Source organism: Brienomyrus brachyistius, unplaced genomic scaffold (genome assembly GCF_023856365.1).
Source record: "Brienomyrus brachyistius isolate T26 unplaced genomic scaffold, BBRACH_0.4 scaffold32, whole genome shotgun sequence".
Taxonomy (NCBI): Eukaryota; Metazoa; Chordata; class Actinopteri; order Osteoglossiformes; family Mormyridae; genus Brienomyrus; species Brienomyrus brachyistius.
In genome coordinates, this window is record NW_026042307.1 from 1,031,851 (window position 1) to 1,048,063 (window position 16,213).

At 42.5% G+C, this 16,213-nt stretch overlaps 2 protein-coding genes across 3 annotated transcripts in view; one reads left to right on the plus strand and one right to left on the minus strand.

Annotated features, from left to right (window-relative positions):
* The window catches only part of LOC125721125 (lactose-binding lectin l-2-like), a 116,523-nt gene that overhangs the window by 51,865 nt on the left and 48,445 nt on the right, over positions 1-16,213 (minus strand). The window lies entirely within an intron of this gene.
* Positions 1-16,213, plus strand: part of LOC125721126 (ladderlectin-like) — a 124,172-nt gene that overhangs the window by 9,980 nt on the left and 97,979 nt on the right. The window contains exons 6-7 of one of the 2 annotated variants that reach the window (XM_048997123.1): positions 200-308; positions 1,215-1,447. The exons of the other annotated variant lie outside the window; for it this stretch is intronic. Coding sequence (XP_048853080.1) covers positions 200-308; positions 1,215-1,282 — 177 coding nt within the window. The 3' untranslated portion in view covers positions 1,283-1,447. Of the gene's footprint in view, positions 1-199; positions 309-1,214; positions 1,448-16,213 lie in introns of those variants that run through there. 2 annotated transcript variants of the gene reach the window in all.

Below are 16,213 nucleotides of genomic sequence, written 5' to 3' on the forward strand. Positions count from 1 at the left end.
ACTATTTTGCCAAGGACATGATTCAAACCAGCAAACTTCCAGTTATAGGTACAGAGGCCTAATGATATTGCAACAATGCACTTAATTTAGAGATCCAAACATGCTTATTTAATTGGATATAGAATGTTTTCAATTAAACATACTCATGGAATGACTCTCAAAGAATGACCTCTATCCCCTAATCTTCCAACTTGTACAGGTAGGAACCTGGCTCTGGATTGATGGGACTCCTTTTGACTTTACCAAATGGAACCCCGGAGAACCGAATAACCCTGGAGTAGAAGACTGTGCAGAGATTAACTATGGAGGTAATATCCAATGCAGAACCAAATGAGCCTAAAATGTTTCTTGTAGGATTTCTGTATAAAAAGCTAACATTTATATTGGATCTTCAATGGACTTTCTGTTAATTTTGATTTTCTGTAAGGGTGTTAAAAACCTATAACCACACATTTTTTAATAGAATAGTAAACGGTTCACTCCTTGTGTGTGTATGGTGTTTGTGTGTCTCCTTGGACTGTGCAGATTAGCTCTGGGTAAGAAATAGGGCTGGATGTTGTGCAATATTAATATCGACATTGCATATTATGTACATGCAAGGATTGCAATAGTTAGTCGGCTTGAAATAAGACTTTTCTAAGTTTTCATATAATCAGCAACGGCGTTGGAAAATGGGGGGCTGGGGGCAGTGACCCCAATGTCTGCTGGTCCCTCCCGCCAAAATAAATAAATAAATAAATAAAGTATATCTATGCCATACACAGTCTGCACCATATCCTCCATAATGTTACATGAAAGGATATTTATTTTGGGCTGAACATTAGAAAAATATCACATTGTGTTATTTTTGGGTTTAGTGATGGCCAAATCATTTTACAAAATCATTTTACCACATTGTGATAAAAATTTGCAAATTCATTTAAAAAATGGAAAAGATCTTGTATAAGATGCAGATGTCTGTACTGTATGTGTGTGTGTGTGTGTGTGTGTGTGTGTGTGTGTGTGTGTGTGTCTATGCCCACTCTGTCATGGGCCCTGTGCTACCTAGGACAGGCCCCAGATCCCTGTCAAGTCTAACCAGGAGGACATAGTTAGAGGACATATTTCACTGTTTTTGTGTTATTTTAAATGTACTGATACATCAATGTTATGTTAACCATTAATGTATTCATACATTGATCAGTATTAACCATTAATTGTTTTTTTTTATGTAGCTGAAAAGGGATGGAACAACCTACGATGTATGACACTGTTGCCTTCTGTCTGTGCCAAACTGCGTTAGTTTCCTCACTGTCTGGACAGTGCCTGCAAGATCATTGTTTTTTTTTCCTTATTGTCTTAGCAATGTGTAACAGTTTCTCACAAAAGATTCTTTGCACATTCTTTACACTGTATACCTGTGTAAACCTTTAGCTATAATAAATGCTTCTGCTATAGCATCAAATTATCTGAAGTAAATGTGTTATTGCCAAAAACCACAGTGGAGTTAAGTAGTTTATAGCAATTAGGTCACCAAGTACCTAGAGCAGGGATTCTAGGCCTTTACAGCCACACAGCCTGGCTATTTCGTGTTATATTATCTGGACTCAGAGAATACACATGGGTCTGGGACCGGTCCGCTGCCACCACCACAGACACTGTGCCTATTAAACCAGCAACTCAAAAACATGTGATTAATCTTTTTCAGATTTTGCATTTTACAGTATAGGTGATTAGCTGGATTTTTTTTCAGTTAGAGAGAGATCATCCCAAAAGTGAAGCAACACTATTTAATGACAGGAAAGGGAAGGGTGAAAGCAGACAGCATTTGACGTGGTGAATGTGATTACTGCAGCATGAAAAACATGATGGTCTATGTCTGATTTGATTTTCTGACTAATTGCTCCAAATATAAAGGAGCAGTGGTGTGTGACAGCAAGGAAGGAAACAGCAGCTGTAAAAGACACTTAGTATTGTCAACACAGTAAATTTAAAAGAATTTTATGGATCCTTGTCTAACTTTGCAGCGACATTAATGGGATGACAAGCTGCAAGTGATAACATTTTGAGTCAGGTCGCGCCAAAACTGAGGAACTGTATAGTTATAGCAAAAACAAGGGTAGTTTCACACTTTTGAGTCTATTAGCACGATAACTCAAAAAGTATTTGACAGATCATTTTCAGCCTTTGCCAACATTTTTTAAGGGTGAAGATCAGGACCTGATCAAATTCTGAGACAAATCACACCAAAACTGAAGCAGCACTGCACAGTGATAACAAAGAGGAGGCAGGCGCAGGCGCAGACACTTGATCTTGTCAGCATGATAACTGAAAAATGCGTTGTCCGATCTTTTCCAAGCTGCAGCCACATTGTATAGGTGAAGATCTGGACCTGGTCGAATTTTGAGACAAATCACAACAAACTTGATGCAGCAGTACTGAGTGACAGCAAAAAGAAAGATGAGATGATTAGAGGTTTCTCCTTGTGAAACGGATAATTCTATTTGTAATTTTTACTGTATTAACTATATTTGATCTTTGATGGACCATGTCCTGCTTTTGCTGAGTTCAATGTGTCCCTAGGTCAACAAGGGAGGGGCTTGAATTTCACTTTTTTAACCAATCACTCTTCATTGTATGACACCGCATAAATTATAAGCAGTGTTCTCTCTTAAACAGCAAGACACACAGATTTCCAAAGTACCTGCTTTGTTGTGCATGCCTTTAGTGAAGATAAACATAGACAAAACACAGGGATTTGTTTGCCTGCAAAGACTGTATGGGGCAATGTAAGGGTGCATCTTCATTTATTAATAATAATAATAATAATAATAATAATAATAATAATAATAATAATAATGAATGAGCGTTTTTTTTTTTTTATAAACACAGAGGCTTAGCCTGCTGAGGCACAGACACTGCCAGCCTCAGGGACAGTTTGAAAATTAGAAAAAAACAGACAAATGTGGTAATGTCACACCATGAAGACTGTGATTGGCTAAAGACTCAAACATAAGCCCCTCCTTGTGATTTTACTGCCACAAAACCATTATATGAGTGAATATCCATACCTGAAAACAGACCTCAAATTTACTCAGAATTGAAACTATGGATTCTATAATTCTATAGTGCTATGGATTCTATAATTTATTAAGCTCTCAAAAGGCTTCTTTGTCGATAAACCGTATGGTTCTATATAAAACCTTTAAAAGATTCAATTTCCCAAACATTTTATTGCCCTGGTTAGCCACAGTTTTAATAATATGTAATAATTACAAAAAAATCTTAACAATAATTAATTGAATAATTATCTGATAAATAATAATAAAATGTACCATTATCCATTTTCCAAACTGCTTATCCTACTGGATCGCAGAGGGTCTGGAGTCTATCTCAGAAGCAATGGGCACGAGGCAGGGAACAACCCAGGATGGGGGGCCAGCCCATCGCAGGGCACACTCACACGCCATTCACTCACACATGCATTCTACGGGCAATTTAGCAAGTCTAATTAGCCTCAGCATGTTTTTGGACTGTGGGGGGAAACTGGAGTACCCGGAGGAAACCCCACGACGACATGGGGAGAACATGCAAACTCCGCACACATCTGACACAGGCGAAGACTCGAACCCGGGTCCCATAGGTGTGAGGCAACAGTTCTAACCACTGCACTACCATGCCTCCCCCACGTACTATTATATGAAGTTATTTTAACTACTACTACTAATAAATATAAAATAACCTGTAATATGTTAAACTTCAATAATATACATTAAGCCATGCCTGTTAACACTGGGCTTAGAAAATAAAGGGCATTTCCCGGGGTACCACCCCTGGTTAATTTAACCTTTGCACACTGATCAGTTTGTCAAAGATCATTTTTCATACCTCACCCATATAAAGTTATAAATCTGTCTATCATCCAATATTATTTTACTTGCTATGGGTCTATTGACTTACACAAGCCAGGCATTTATATTAATAACATCAAATGAGCTCTTAGGCTTAATGTTACATTTAATTATTAGCGAAAAGTATTCTCAAACCCTTATGATAGCCTACATTATGACCTCATATCCTATAGGTTTAAAACAATTAAAAATAGAAGACAACATTTCCAGGTTATACTCACAAATGTTCCATCCTGCAACAAAAGGTTTAAGATTTGAATTCAGACAAATTGATGCAAAATTTGTAGTCATATAGCCTGCAGTCCCCATGTTGAAAATGGGATATTCGTTGCTTTCTGTCATTTGATGGTATTTGTATCATTTACTAAACATTTGAAATGAAATGCAATGTTAGATAAATTTGTCTATTTGTATCTTGGAGAGCTTTCTAGTTACGGTCCCTAGCTAACATTAAGTGCTTTCACATCAAAGTTCAAGGGTTATGGTTTATGGGGGCCATTCCACCGAATCAGTGCCATTTCTGTCCCCAGGACATTATGTGTATAAATATGCATGAAAAGTAGCTTTATAATACATGTTATTATTGAGGAAAGTGTCGTCCACAATGTCCTCATTGCAAATTTAACAGGCATAATGTAAAACATCAATGATAACACCCTTCATAAGGGGTCCAATTTGATATCCATCGGCAACTACATCACTGTGACAACTGTAAATGTTTGTCAGGTTCCACAAACATGTGGGACAAGTCCTGAGGGGTATTTTTCGCAAGTGGATTACTCTTTTAGCTGGATGTAATTGTTGATGATTTGGCATGATCCTGGATCTGTCGGTTTTTCGAAACTCTTGCTGGATGAGTTGTCATAGCAGCAGATCCAAATCCTCAAAATTGCTCAGAGCAGGTTTGTTATACGTAAACAAGGATTAGCTCACACACTTAATCATGGTCCGTGCATGGAAATCTGTTTAGTCCTGGCCTCGCCATTCATGGATGAGCGACCAATTGCAATTGGGGCACAAATAATAAGAAGGGAATTTCAAATTGAGAGAGTTTTGCGCGATCAGCAAAATCCTTTATTGTTGCCGAATGATATTCTTTTTGAAAAATACCACTTCAGCCGAGATGGAATATTATATCTTAAAGATTCATTAGCTCCATATACAGTAGTAGAAGTCCAACTAGGCGAAGTCAGGCCCTCATAGCCACACAGGCAGTGTGCACTACTTTAAATTTTTACTTTAATTTGTCAGACACTTTTTACCAGCCATCTTTTCTAGTTTGGGCCGCTTTTGATGCATTTCCTTTAGTACATATTAAATCTTTCATCACACCCCTGTAATAAAGAACTTGGTTCCTAGTTACAAGTTCCTGGGCTGTCTTGACTTGGAGCTTGAGTAGCTCCTGGCTACTTTCATGTGTCAATTTCATACTGGGACCTTTATGCTAAATTCACTACATGCACTTGTCACGCCCAGCTCGTACGATCCTCGTGTGTGCCACGCCCTCCTGATTATCCACGTGTGCTTCCCTGATTGTACCCAGCTGTACTCTGTTGTCTTGTCTATTTCAGTCCCCGTCTTGCCTCAGTTCATTGTCTGTCATTGATGTTAGTCGATGTCTGGTGTTTCCTGCTCCCAGTTCCTGATTGAACCATCGTTTTTCCCCGATCCTGCCTGCCTGCTTTTCTGCCCGTCTGCCTGCCCGTGAGCATTATCCACGCTCACTGATCGTGATAGCACTGACATGTAGTTTCATAAAACTATCACTTGGCTGAGGCCCGGACATCCATTGCTGTCGCCCATCAAAACATTTATTTAAAAAACTCCAGAACTGAATCAAAATTATTTCTAAACAAAAAAAAAAACTTTCAAACTCTTATTCTTAGTTTGAATACATTATTGTGTTTTTAGAAGTTCAACATCAAAGCTTGAAATTTTATTTTCAATTCTTTTTTCAGATTGACAAAACTATTGGCCCTCATTTAGCTCCATAGAAAAGTTTGTATGTGATACTCTTATTACTATGCATTTGTATGTAGAACAGGGGTGTGAAACTCATTTCAGTGAATGGGCTACAATGGAACATGCCCAAACTTGTGTGGGCCACATGAAAATGATGTTTCCTAGATTAGTAATACATTATTAATACTCTTAGTATTTATTTAATTTGTTTTAATTTGTTAAACTGCCTTTTGAATTTTTTGTTTCAATAGTAGAGGTTTCTTTTCTCCCTGTAGAGGTGTGTTAAATGAACAATTGAATTGATTATAAATCATGTACCATCAGATGAAGAGACTGCAATGCTCTATGAAACTTCCGAAATTCATAGAAGTAATCAACGGTTTTCCCAAATACACAACCAAAATATTACAGAGAAGTCTGGGCCGCCATTATTAAAGGTACTAAACATTTTTGTACTTGCCAGTTTTCAACATTTAGTGCAATTTTCTGACATTTAGCTAGAAGTCAATGGTGTTGTAGATCATCAGGTTTTTTTGCTGTGTAGATTATGGTCAAAATTATTTAATATAAATGTTAAATATAAAATTTAAATGTAAATATAAATGTTTGATATAAATGTTAAATGTTAACATATCTAAATGTTAAGTGTAAAACTTAAATGTCAAATATAAATGTTAAATGTAGACTCTAAATGTTGAGAACGTATGCAAATTAGCCACGCCCATCTGCGTAGAAATGGGCGGTACCGACAAGAGCGCGCTAAGTGGTTGCAGGTTAGGGCCAGTGTTGCCAACTCAGCGACTTTGTCGCTAGATTTAGCGACTTTTCAGACCCCCTTGACGACTTTTTTTTTCAAAAAAGCGCCTAGCGACAAATCTAGCGACTTTTGGACAAACCTTAGCAACTTTACAAATGTCGCCAGTACTGTTCTGTAAGCGTGAGGTCTTGCTTTCCCGGTACAGCTACTCATCTCCCTGTGTCTGCTCTGATCAGTGAGCGCTAGCTCCGGCTGAAAGGAGCAGCATATTCCCGTGACCGCATGGCAGCTGACATAGATGTGAATGAGCTGCGCATGTGCAAACGGTGTTGCCATGGACCAATCACTTACCTGCTTCTCCTTTGCTTGAAATAAAACTATTTAATTTGACCGTTTTTTCTTATTTTTTCTTATTTATTTATTTATTCTTCTTATTTCATTGCAGAGGATGTAACTGCTGGTTAATAAGTTCTGTTGTGTTGTCTAACAGAAAATATGTAACGTAATTGATTTATATTGATTTTTAACAGTTCTATATTGGATACGTGAGGAAAGATTAGGGAAAACACGCAGAATGCAAACACAACGTAATTACGTCATCAATATGCAAATGTGCGCATTACGTCACCTAGCGACATTTGGCGACTTTTCGAGCAGACTTTAGCTACTTTCCATTGAAAATAGTTGGCAACACTGGTTAGGGCTGATGCAGGACAACATGGCGAGTTCTGCTCACTTGGAGACCATAGAACGCGCAGTTTTGGCAGGTGTTCGCGCTGCCTTACATGGTATTGCTACACGGCCGGGAGCAACATCATGTACACCTTCCACTGTGACATCGGGAAGTTATGAATGTATTTTGGGGCAGGAGGGGAATCAGCAGTATCGTATAAATTGGCCTTAAATATTTCCCACCATACTTTCGTTGGTGGCAGCAGTTCGTAAGATGCTGCTGCTGCTGAACGTTTTGTTCGGAAATGGCAAAAAATCGTTTCAAAACGGCAGTTCCAATCGCAGAAACTGCGAAACCGGCAGTGCCCTAATGCACATGCAGCATTAATGCCCCCTACATCACTGAGATCAGTAAGTTCTGACTTTAGTCACAGCTAACAGATATAGCTAGCAACATCAGTCTACAGAGTATTTTTGTAAAAATGGAATGAATACATATAGGTGTCATGCCCGGCTCGTCCGCTCCTCGTGTGTGCCACGCCCCCTGATTACTGATTCCCTGATCGTCTCCAGCTTTGTCCGATTCCTTTGATTAGTCTTGGTGTATTTAAGTCCTGGTCTGACCTATTTCCCCTGTCCGTCATTGTGGTTATGGTGTGGTTAAGTGTCTCCTGCTCCCTAGCCCTCAATAAACCCGTCGTTTGCCCCGATTTCCGCTTGCCTTGCTTGTTCCTGACCCGCCTACCCGCACGATCGCACTGCTGCCCGCTATGGTCGTGACAATAGGTATACATATAGTTTTTTTGTTTATTTGTGAGTATGGTAGCTTCCTTTTGGCTAGACAATATAATTTTTCATTTGCACATGAAGACTGTTGTATTAATGTTTGCCCTTCATTCTATTATTATTATTACTGCATACTTCAGTATCTGTTTGTCAGATGAAAATCACTAAACACATCTCGTGAAAGATCGCACGTTTGCGTGTCGGTATTGACCAATATACGAAAGAGCGACGCTCGTAAACATTTATATTTAACATTTATATTTACATTTAACATTTACATTTAATATATTTAGCCATTTAAATTTACATAGGATAAACAATTTTGAACATAACCTACACAGAAAAAAAACTTGATGATACACAACACCTCCTACTTCTAGCTAAATGTCAGAAAATTGCACTAAATGTTGAAAAAGTGGCAAGTACAAAAATGTTTAGTACCTTTACAAATGGCGGCCCATAGAGTAGTTATAAGTAATGCAAGTGTAACAGTATGCTTAAATCAAAAAAAAAACTCTGCTAGTTCAAGTGTACAGAATTTATAGGGCCAAGCGCTCAATTTCGTGCTGAAAATAACATTTTGTGCCATAAAAAATGCATTATTTATTGACAAAATCAAGGAATGCCTTGCTGTATTTTGTCCACAAAAAGAAAAACTCCACTTTTCACACATTTTGTCCATAAAAGCAAGACTTCACTTTCTTTCGTGCACAGAAATCAAAAAGAATGTTTAATTTTGTGCATTTAACTTTGATATCAGCACCTTGCATTTCGTGAACTAAGGGTGAATCTACTTTCAGTAATAAGTAATTTCATTCACAAAATGCATTTTATCAACTAAATGGTATGACCTGCTCGTACGATCCTCGTGTGCGGCACGCCCCCTCATTAACCACATGTGCTACCCCGATTGTAACCAGTTGTTTTGTTTTCTGTCAGTTTGAGTAGTCCTGTGTATTTAGTCCATGTTCTAGTCTGTTTCCCCAGTCCGGTCATTGAAGTCTCTTGCTGTTTGTACCTGTTTTCATCAATAAACCCTCATTCCCGACTCTCTGTTTCCCAGATCCTTGATTCCTCGCTCCCTGCCTGATCGTCCAGCACGTGGCGCCACAAATGAATTTTTGTCTACAAAAGGCATTTCGTGAATGAAAGAAAGACATTTTAGTGAACAAATGCATTTTGTCAACTAAATAATAAAATTTTGTGTGTCTGATCTGAATTCTGGTCATTGGAAGTTACTACTCCCAGTACCGCACCTACAGTACTACGTGCCTTTCATGACTCACTAAAAGACGTCTGACTTTCATTCATTCAAACTTACCGGTTAAGAAAACATGCCACTATCGATCTAAATATTCATTCATAAACTAACAAAATATGTTGTTTATGCTATCAAGTTAAACGTCAACTGATTTTTTTATTGATAAAAACACACCTTTAAAAAATGAAGTAATAGCAAATAAAACATGTAGCTATGGAGCTAAATAGACAATCTAATGAAACATGCTGGTTGTAGTATCAAGTTAAATGTAAATGATTTCTTAATAATAATAAAAACACACTTTTGCAAAACATCTGTAATAGCATTTTATTGATGTTAACTCATGCTGCCGTGGCAACGGTGAACCTGAAACTTATAGAGTGCTTTGAAATTACATCATCATAATTGTGTCTTGGGCCTAGCAGCTGAGCAGTACTTCACAGGAAGAAAGAATTCAGATGGTGGAAGAGTTTTGGCATGACACACCCCCTACAGGACCGACGTTTTTTTGAAGGATTTTCCAGTCCAATGTGTTCATATTCAAAATCTCTGGCAGGCCGGATCAGACCTTTAATCTGACCAGTTCCAGCCCATGGGAAGAGTGTTTGATGCCCCAGATCTAGAATGTTTAGGAAGAAAGTAGGATTATGCTTGTTTTAATGAGTAAAATAGTAAAATCTAGTATAATTATCAAAATTATGGAGTTGATCTATGTATTTGAGCTTGGAGCACAGCAACTGTGGTCAATGTAGTGAGCTATTAACATGGTTAAGCGTGTATTCCTGTTATGCTGCAGATGTTAGTGTATCATATTTTTCTTTAGTAAATAAGCGGTGGAGAATGTTGCTACATGACTATAGGTTAGCTTAAGATAGATTTGTTTAGATTAGGTTAAATCAGGTTAGTTAGACCCCTGCTGAAAAGTCTACCTTGATGCGTTGCCAGGCTTACAAATCTTTTGGCCAAATTGTTTTAATAAACCGAGGGGGGGGGGGGGCATACATTTCTGATGGTGGCCCTGAGCACATCCCAGGAGAGACTAGAGGAAGTGCAAACAATTAGATGAGTGTAAGGTTATGGCGGCACAGGTAGGAGGGGGAGGTACAGAGTCAGATTTGTGCCAATATTATAAAGCAAAACTTCTCCATCCATCCATCCATTTTCCAAACCGCTTATCCTATTGGGTCGCGGGGGGTCCGGAGCCTATCCCGGAATCAATGGGCACAAGGCAGGGAACAACCCAGGATGGGGGGCCAGCCCATCGCAGGGCACACTCACACACTATTCACTCACACATGCACACCTATGGGCAATTCAGCAACTCCAATTAGCCTCAGCATGTTTTTGGACTGTGGGGGGAAACCGGAGTACCCGGAAGAAACCCCACGACGACACGGGGAGAACATGCAAACTCCGCACACATGTGACCCAGGCGGAGACTCGAACCCGGGTCCCAGAGGTGTGAGGCGACAGTGCTAACCACTGCACCACCATGCCGCCCCACGCAAAACTTCTCACTGAAGCAAAAGAAATGTCATCTCAAAAGCACAATGTATAACTTTCAAACAAATTAACTTGGTCTTTTGATAATGTGCTCCTTTGTTTATATTGTCAACTTCTTCGCTTGTGCTCTGCCTGACTTTTTCTTTACAGTTCTGACACAAACTTCTCGCATGGGCGGGCTTTTCTAGGGATGATTGGCTAATAAGTTTTTGACTGACAGTTCAGTGCCCACTAACTAATTTTTACTGGATCCGGCAACAAGATTAACAAAGTGTATGTGTTGATATTGTTTGTGCTACATTTTATACATTTTATTGTGCTAAATTTAAAGTAAAGTTAGGCTTTGCTATGTAATTTAGCCTTTACCTAATTCTTTGACTTACAAGTATAGGAGAATCGACCTACTAAGTGAATAAAGATCATTATAAATGTGATGTTTTCCCTTCTTTAATTTCAATATTAGGCATATGTGTTAATGGTATGCTTTTTCGTTTTATGCTATTTCTAGGGGTGATGTGTTGCTCTGCAGGTTTGCACTCTATAGCCGACTATCTGATCCTACTTTGTCAATTGCGTGTTGCTTTTGATAAAAGAATTTGCTAAAGAATGTAAATTTATTTCACAGAAATTCAGTACCTTGCACTAGGACTGTCCCGTATATATATAACACCGTATCCATCCATCCATCCATCATCTCCCGCTTAATCCGGAGTCGGGTCGCGGGGGCAGCAGCCTCAGCAGGGAGACCCAAACTTCCCTCTCCCCGGCCACTTCGTCCAGCTCCTCTGGGGGGACCCCGAGGCGTTCCCAGGCCAGCCGAGAGACATAGTCTCTCCAGCGTGTCCTGGGTCTTCCCCGGGGTCTCCTCCCAGTGGAACATGCCCGGAATACCTCCCCAGGGAGGCGTCCCGGAGGCATCCTGATCAGATGCCCGAGCCACCTCATCTGGCTCCTCTCGATGTGGAGGAGCAGCGGCTCTACTCTGAGTCCCTCCCGAATGACTGAGCTCCTCACCCTATCTCTAAGGGAGAGCCCAGCCACCCTGCGGAGGAAACTCATTTCGGCCGCTTGTACCCGCGATCTCGTTCTTTCGGTCACTACCCAAAGCTCATGACCATAGGTGAGGGTAGGAACGTAGATCGACTGGTAAATCGAGAGCTTCGCCTTTTGGCTCAGCTCTCTCTTCACCATGACAGACCGATGCAGCGCCCGCATGACTGCTGACGCCGCACCGATCCGCCTGTCGATCTCCCGCTCCATCGTTCCCCCACTCGTGAACAAGATCCCGAGATACTTAAACTCCTCCACTTGGGGGAGGACCCCATCCCCAACCCGGAGAGAGCACTCTACCCTTTTCCGGCTGAGAACCATGGTCTCGGATTTGGAGGTGCTGATTCTCATCCCAGCCGCTTCGCACTCGGCTGCGAACTGCTCCAGTGAGAGCTGAAGGTCACGGCTCGATGAGGCCAATAGAACCACATCATCCGCAAAAAGCAGAGACCTAATCCTGAGGTCACCGAACTGGACACCCTCAACGCCCTGGCTGCGCCTAGAAATTCTGTCCATAAAAACTATGAACAGAATCGGTGACAAAGGGCAGCCCTGACGGAGTCCAACCCTCACCGGAAACGAGTCCGACTTATTGCCGCCCATGCGAACCAAACTCTGGCACCGGTCATACAGGGACCGAACCGCCCTTAAAAGGGAGCCCGGTACCCCATACTCCCGGAGCACTCCCCACAGGACCCCACGAGGGACACGGTCGAATGCCTTTTCCAAGTCCACAAAACACATGTAGACTGGTCGGGCAAACTCCCATGAACCCTCCAGAACCCTGCTGAGAGTATAGAGCTGGTCCACTGTTCCACGGCCAGGGCGAAAACCACACTGCTCCTCCTGAATCCGAGGTTCGACAGTCCGGCTGACCCTCCTTTCCAGGACCCCCGAATAGACCTTACCAGGGAGGCTGAGGAGTGTGATCCCCCTGTAGTTGGAGCACACCCTCCGGTCCCCCTTCTTAAAGAGGGGGACCACCACCCCGGTCTGCCAATCCAGAGGCACTGCCCCCGATGTCCACGCGATGCTGCAGATGCGTGTCAGCCAGGACAGCCCCGCAGCATCCAGAGCCTTGAGGAACTCTGGGCGAATCTCGTCCACCCCCGGGGCCCGGCCACCGAGGAGCTTTTTGACCACCTCAGCGACCTCCACCCCCGAGATAGGCGAGTCCACCCCCAAGTCCCCACACTCTGCTTCCATGTTGGAAGGCGTGTCGGTGGGATTGAGGAGGTCTTCGAAGTACTCCCTCCACCGACCCAAAACGTCCCGAGCTGAGGTCAGCAGCGCACCATCCCCACCATAAATAGTGTTGATGCTGCACCGCTTTCCCGCCCGGAGCCGCCGGATGGTGGACCAGAATTTCCTCGAAGCCGTCCGGAAGTCGTTCTCCATGGCCTCACCAAACTCCTCCCACACCCGAGTTTTTGCCTCAGCGACCGCCAAAGCCGCATTCCGCTTGGCCTGCCGGTAGCCGTCAGCTGCGTCTGGAGTCCCACAGGCCAGAAAGGCCCGATAAGACTCCTTCTTCAGCTTGACGGCATCCCTTACCACCGGTGTCCACCAGTGGGTTCGGGGATTACCGCCGCGACAGGCACCGACCACCTTACGGCCGCAGCTCCGGTCAGCCACCTCCACAATGAAGGCACGGAACATGGCCCATTCGGACTCAATGTCCCCCGCCTCCCCCAGGATATGGGAAAAGTTCTGCTGGAGGTAGGAGTTGAAACTCTCCCTGACCGGGGATTCCGCCAGACGTTCCCAGAAGACCCTCACTATACGCTTGGGCCTGCCAGGCCTGGCCGGCTTCCTCCCCCACCAGCGGAGCCAACCCACCACCAGGTAGTGATCGGTTGACAGCTCCGCCCCTCTCTTCACCCGAGTGTCCAAAACATGCGGCCGCAAGTCCGATGACACGACTACAAAGTCGATCATCGAACTGCGGCCTTGGGTGTCCTGGTGCCAAGTGCACATATGGACACCCTTATGCTTGAACATGGTGTTCATTATGGACAGTCCGTGACGAGCACAGAAGTCCAATAACAAAACACCGCTCGGGTTCAGATCGGGGGGGCCGTTCCTCCCAATCACGCCCCTCCAGGTCTCACTGTCGCTGCCCACGTGAGCATTGAAGTCCCCCAGCAGAACAAGGGAGTCCCCAGGAGGAGCGCTCTCCAACACCCCCTCCAAGGACTCCAAAAAGGGTGGGTATTCCGAACTGCTGTTTGGCGCATAAGCGCAAACAACAGTCAGGACCCGTCTCCCCACCCGAAGGCGGAGGGAGGCTACCCTCTCGTCCACTGCGGTAAACCCCAATGTACAGGCGCCCAGCCTGGGGGCAATAAGTATGCCCACGCCCGCTCGGCGCCTCTCCCCGCGGGCAACTCCAGAGTGGAAAAGGGTCCAACCCCCCTCAAGGAGACTGGTTCCAGAGCCCAAGCCGTGCGTCGAGGTGAGTCCGACTATATCTAGCCGGAACTTCACAACCTCGCGCACCAGCTCAGGCTCTTTCCCCATCAGAGAGGTGACATTCCATGTCCCTAGAGCTAGCTTCTGCAGCCGAGGATCGGACCGCCAAGGTCCCCGCCTTTGGCCGCCGCACAGATCACCTCGCACCCGACCCCTATGGCCCCTCCCATGGGTGGTGAGCCCATTGGAGGGGGGACCCACGTGCCTTGTTCGGGCTGTGCCCGACCAGGCCCCATGGGTGTAGGCCTGGCCGCCAGGCGCTCGCCATCGAGCCCCACCCCCAGGCCTGGCTCCAGGGGGGGGCCCCGGTGACCCGCGTCCGGGCAAGGGAAAACGTGGTTCCAAAATTTTTCTCATCATAAGGGGTTTTTGAGCCGTACTTCGTCTGGTTCCTCACCCAGGACCTGTTTGCCTTGGGTGACCCTACCAGGGGCGTAAAGCCCCAGACAACATAGCTCCTGGGATCATTGTAACACGCAAACCCCTCCACCACGATAAGGTGTCGGCTCCAGGAGGGGATAACACCGTATATAATTTTTATATTATATAAAATAAATTATATAAATTAAATATATTTAATTTTATAACACCGTATATAATTTTTATTTATCATCTATTTTCCTAATGGTTTGATTAATCTATCAAATTAATTTTCCTCTAGAAAAATCAAATTGACGGTCTCATTTAAGTTTAATTTTATTTTGAAAACAACATACTGTATGTCACTGTAGCACTTTAGATAACGGATACTGGATTTTCAGCACTTTACAGATGTTTACTTATGTCCAGAATTTTATAAGCCTAAAATATTAATGAGAGATAAATTGTGATGCTCAAAAGCCTGTAATTTGTATAAATTCGACATATCCTTATAAGTGTACAGTTGACTTGACGAATTGAGGGCGAGATCTGAAGAGGCCTATTCTATGCCAATGTGAAATGACTCTATTTGTGTAACTATATTGAAACGGTTCTTAAAATTCTTAATTAGCTAAACTTCAGTTATATGTGAGGCATTTAAAACTGCTGGGCCCAGCCTCAAGTTTAACTATGCTGTAGCTGAAGCCATTCACATTGAATGAATAAACATTACATTTATATAGCGCTTTTAAATTAAAAGCATGAAAGAGGACAATATTATGGTTCCACTCCACCTTGGTATGAAGCTCTTACCTGATTGCACTGGTTTATTCTTATGCATCGTTGACTAAATAATTCAAATATATTTATGTGCATTTCTGTCAATAATTCATTCAGCATATTTTTTACTGAGAAATTAATTTCATTATCACTTTCAGGTGTTGTAATTGTATTGTATCATTTTATCTTCAAGAGTGACAGAAAGACATCTTACAGCAGCAAGGTTTTGAATACTTTTTCTTTAACTGGTAACATCTCATATCTGCATAAGATGCTGATCATTCATTCTTCTTTCAAACCACTTATCCAGTAGAAGGCTGGGGAGAACTTGGAGCTGATCCTCGGAAACCCTGAGGTACGGGAACAGCCTGGACTAGGACTGGGCGTTATCTCGGTAAAATATCGTACCATAAGTATGAACATTAATATAGTCGTCAGTTCAAATATCTTATCGTGATATAGCCTAAATACTTGTTTTCTTGCATAACTGAGTCATAGAATTTGTGTAAAAATAGTGCACTATCAAGATATGAGTCTGTTGCTGTAATTTACCTGTCATATGCTCTATAACTATTAGTAAAACAATCTGGTCCTCAAAATCAGAAAAACTAAAAACCACCTGTCATATTTTACTGTCTTCTAGGTATGAATTTTAGAATATTGTGGTAAATGCTGATATTATAAAAATCTCTGAAAAAAACTGGTATCATTTTTAGGGCA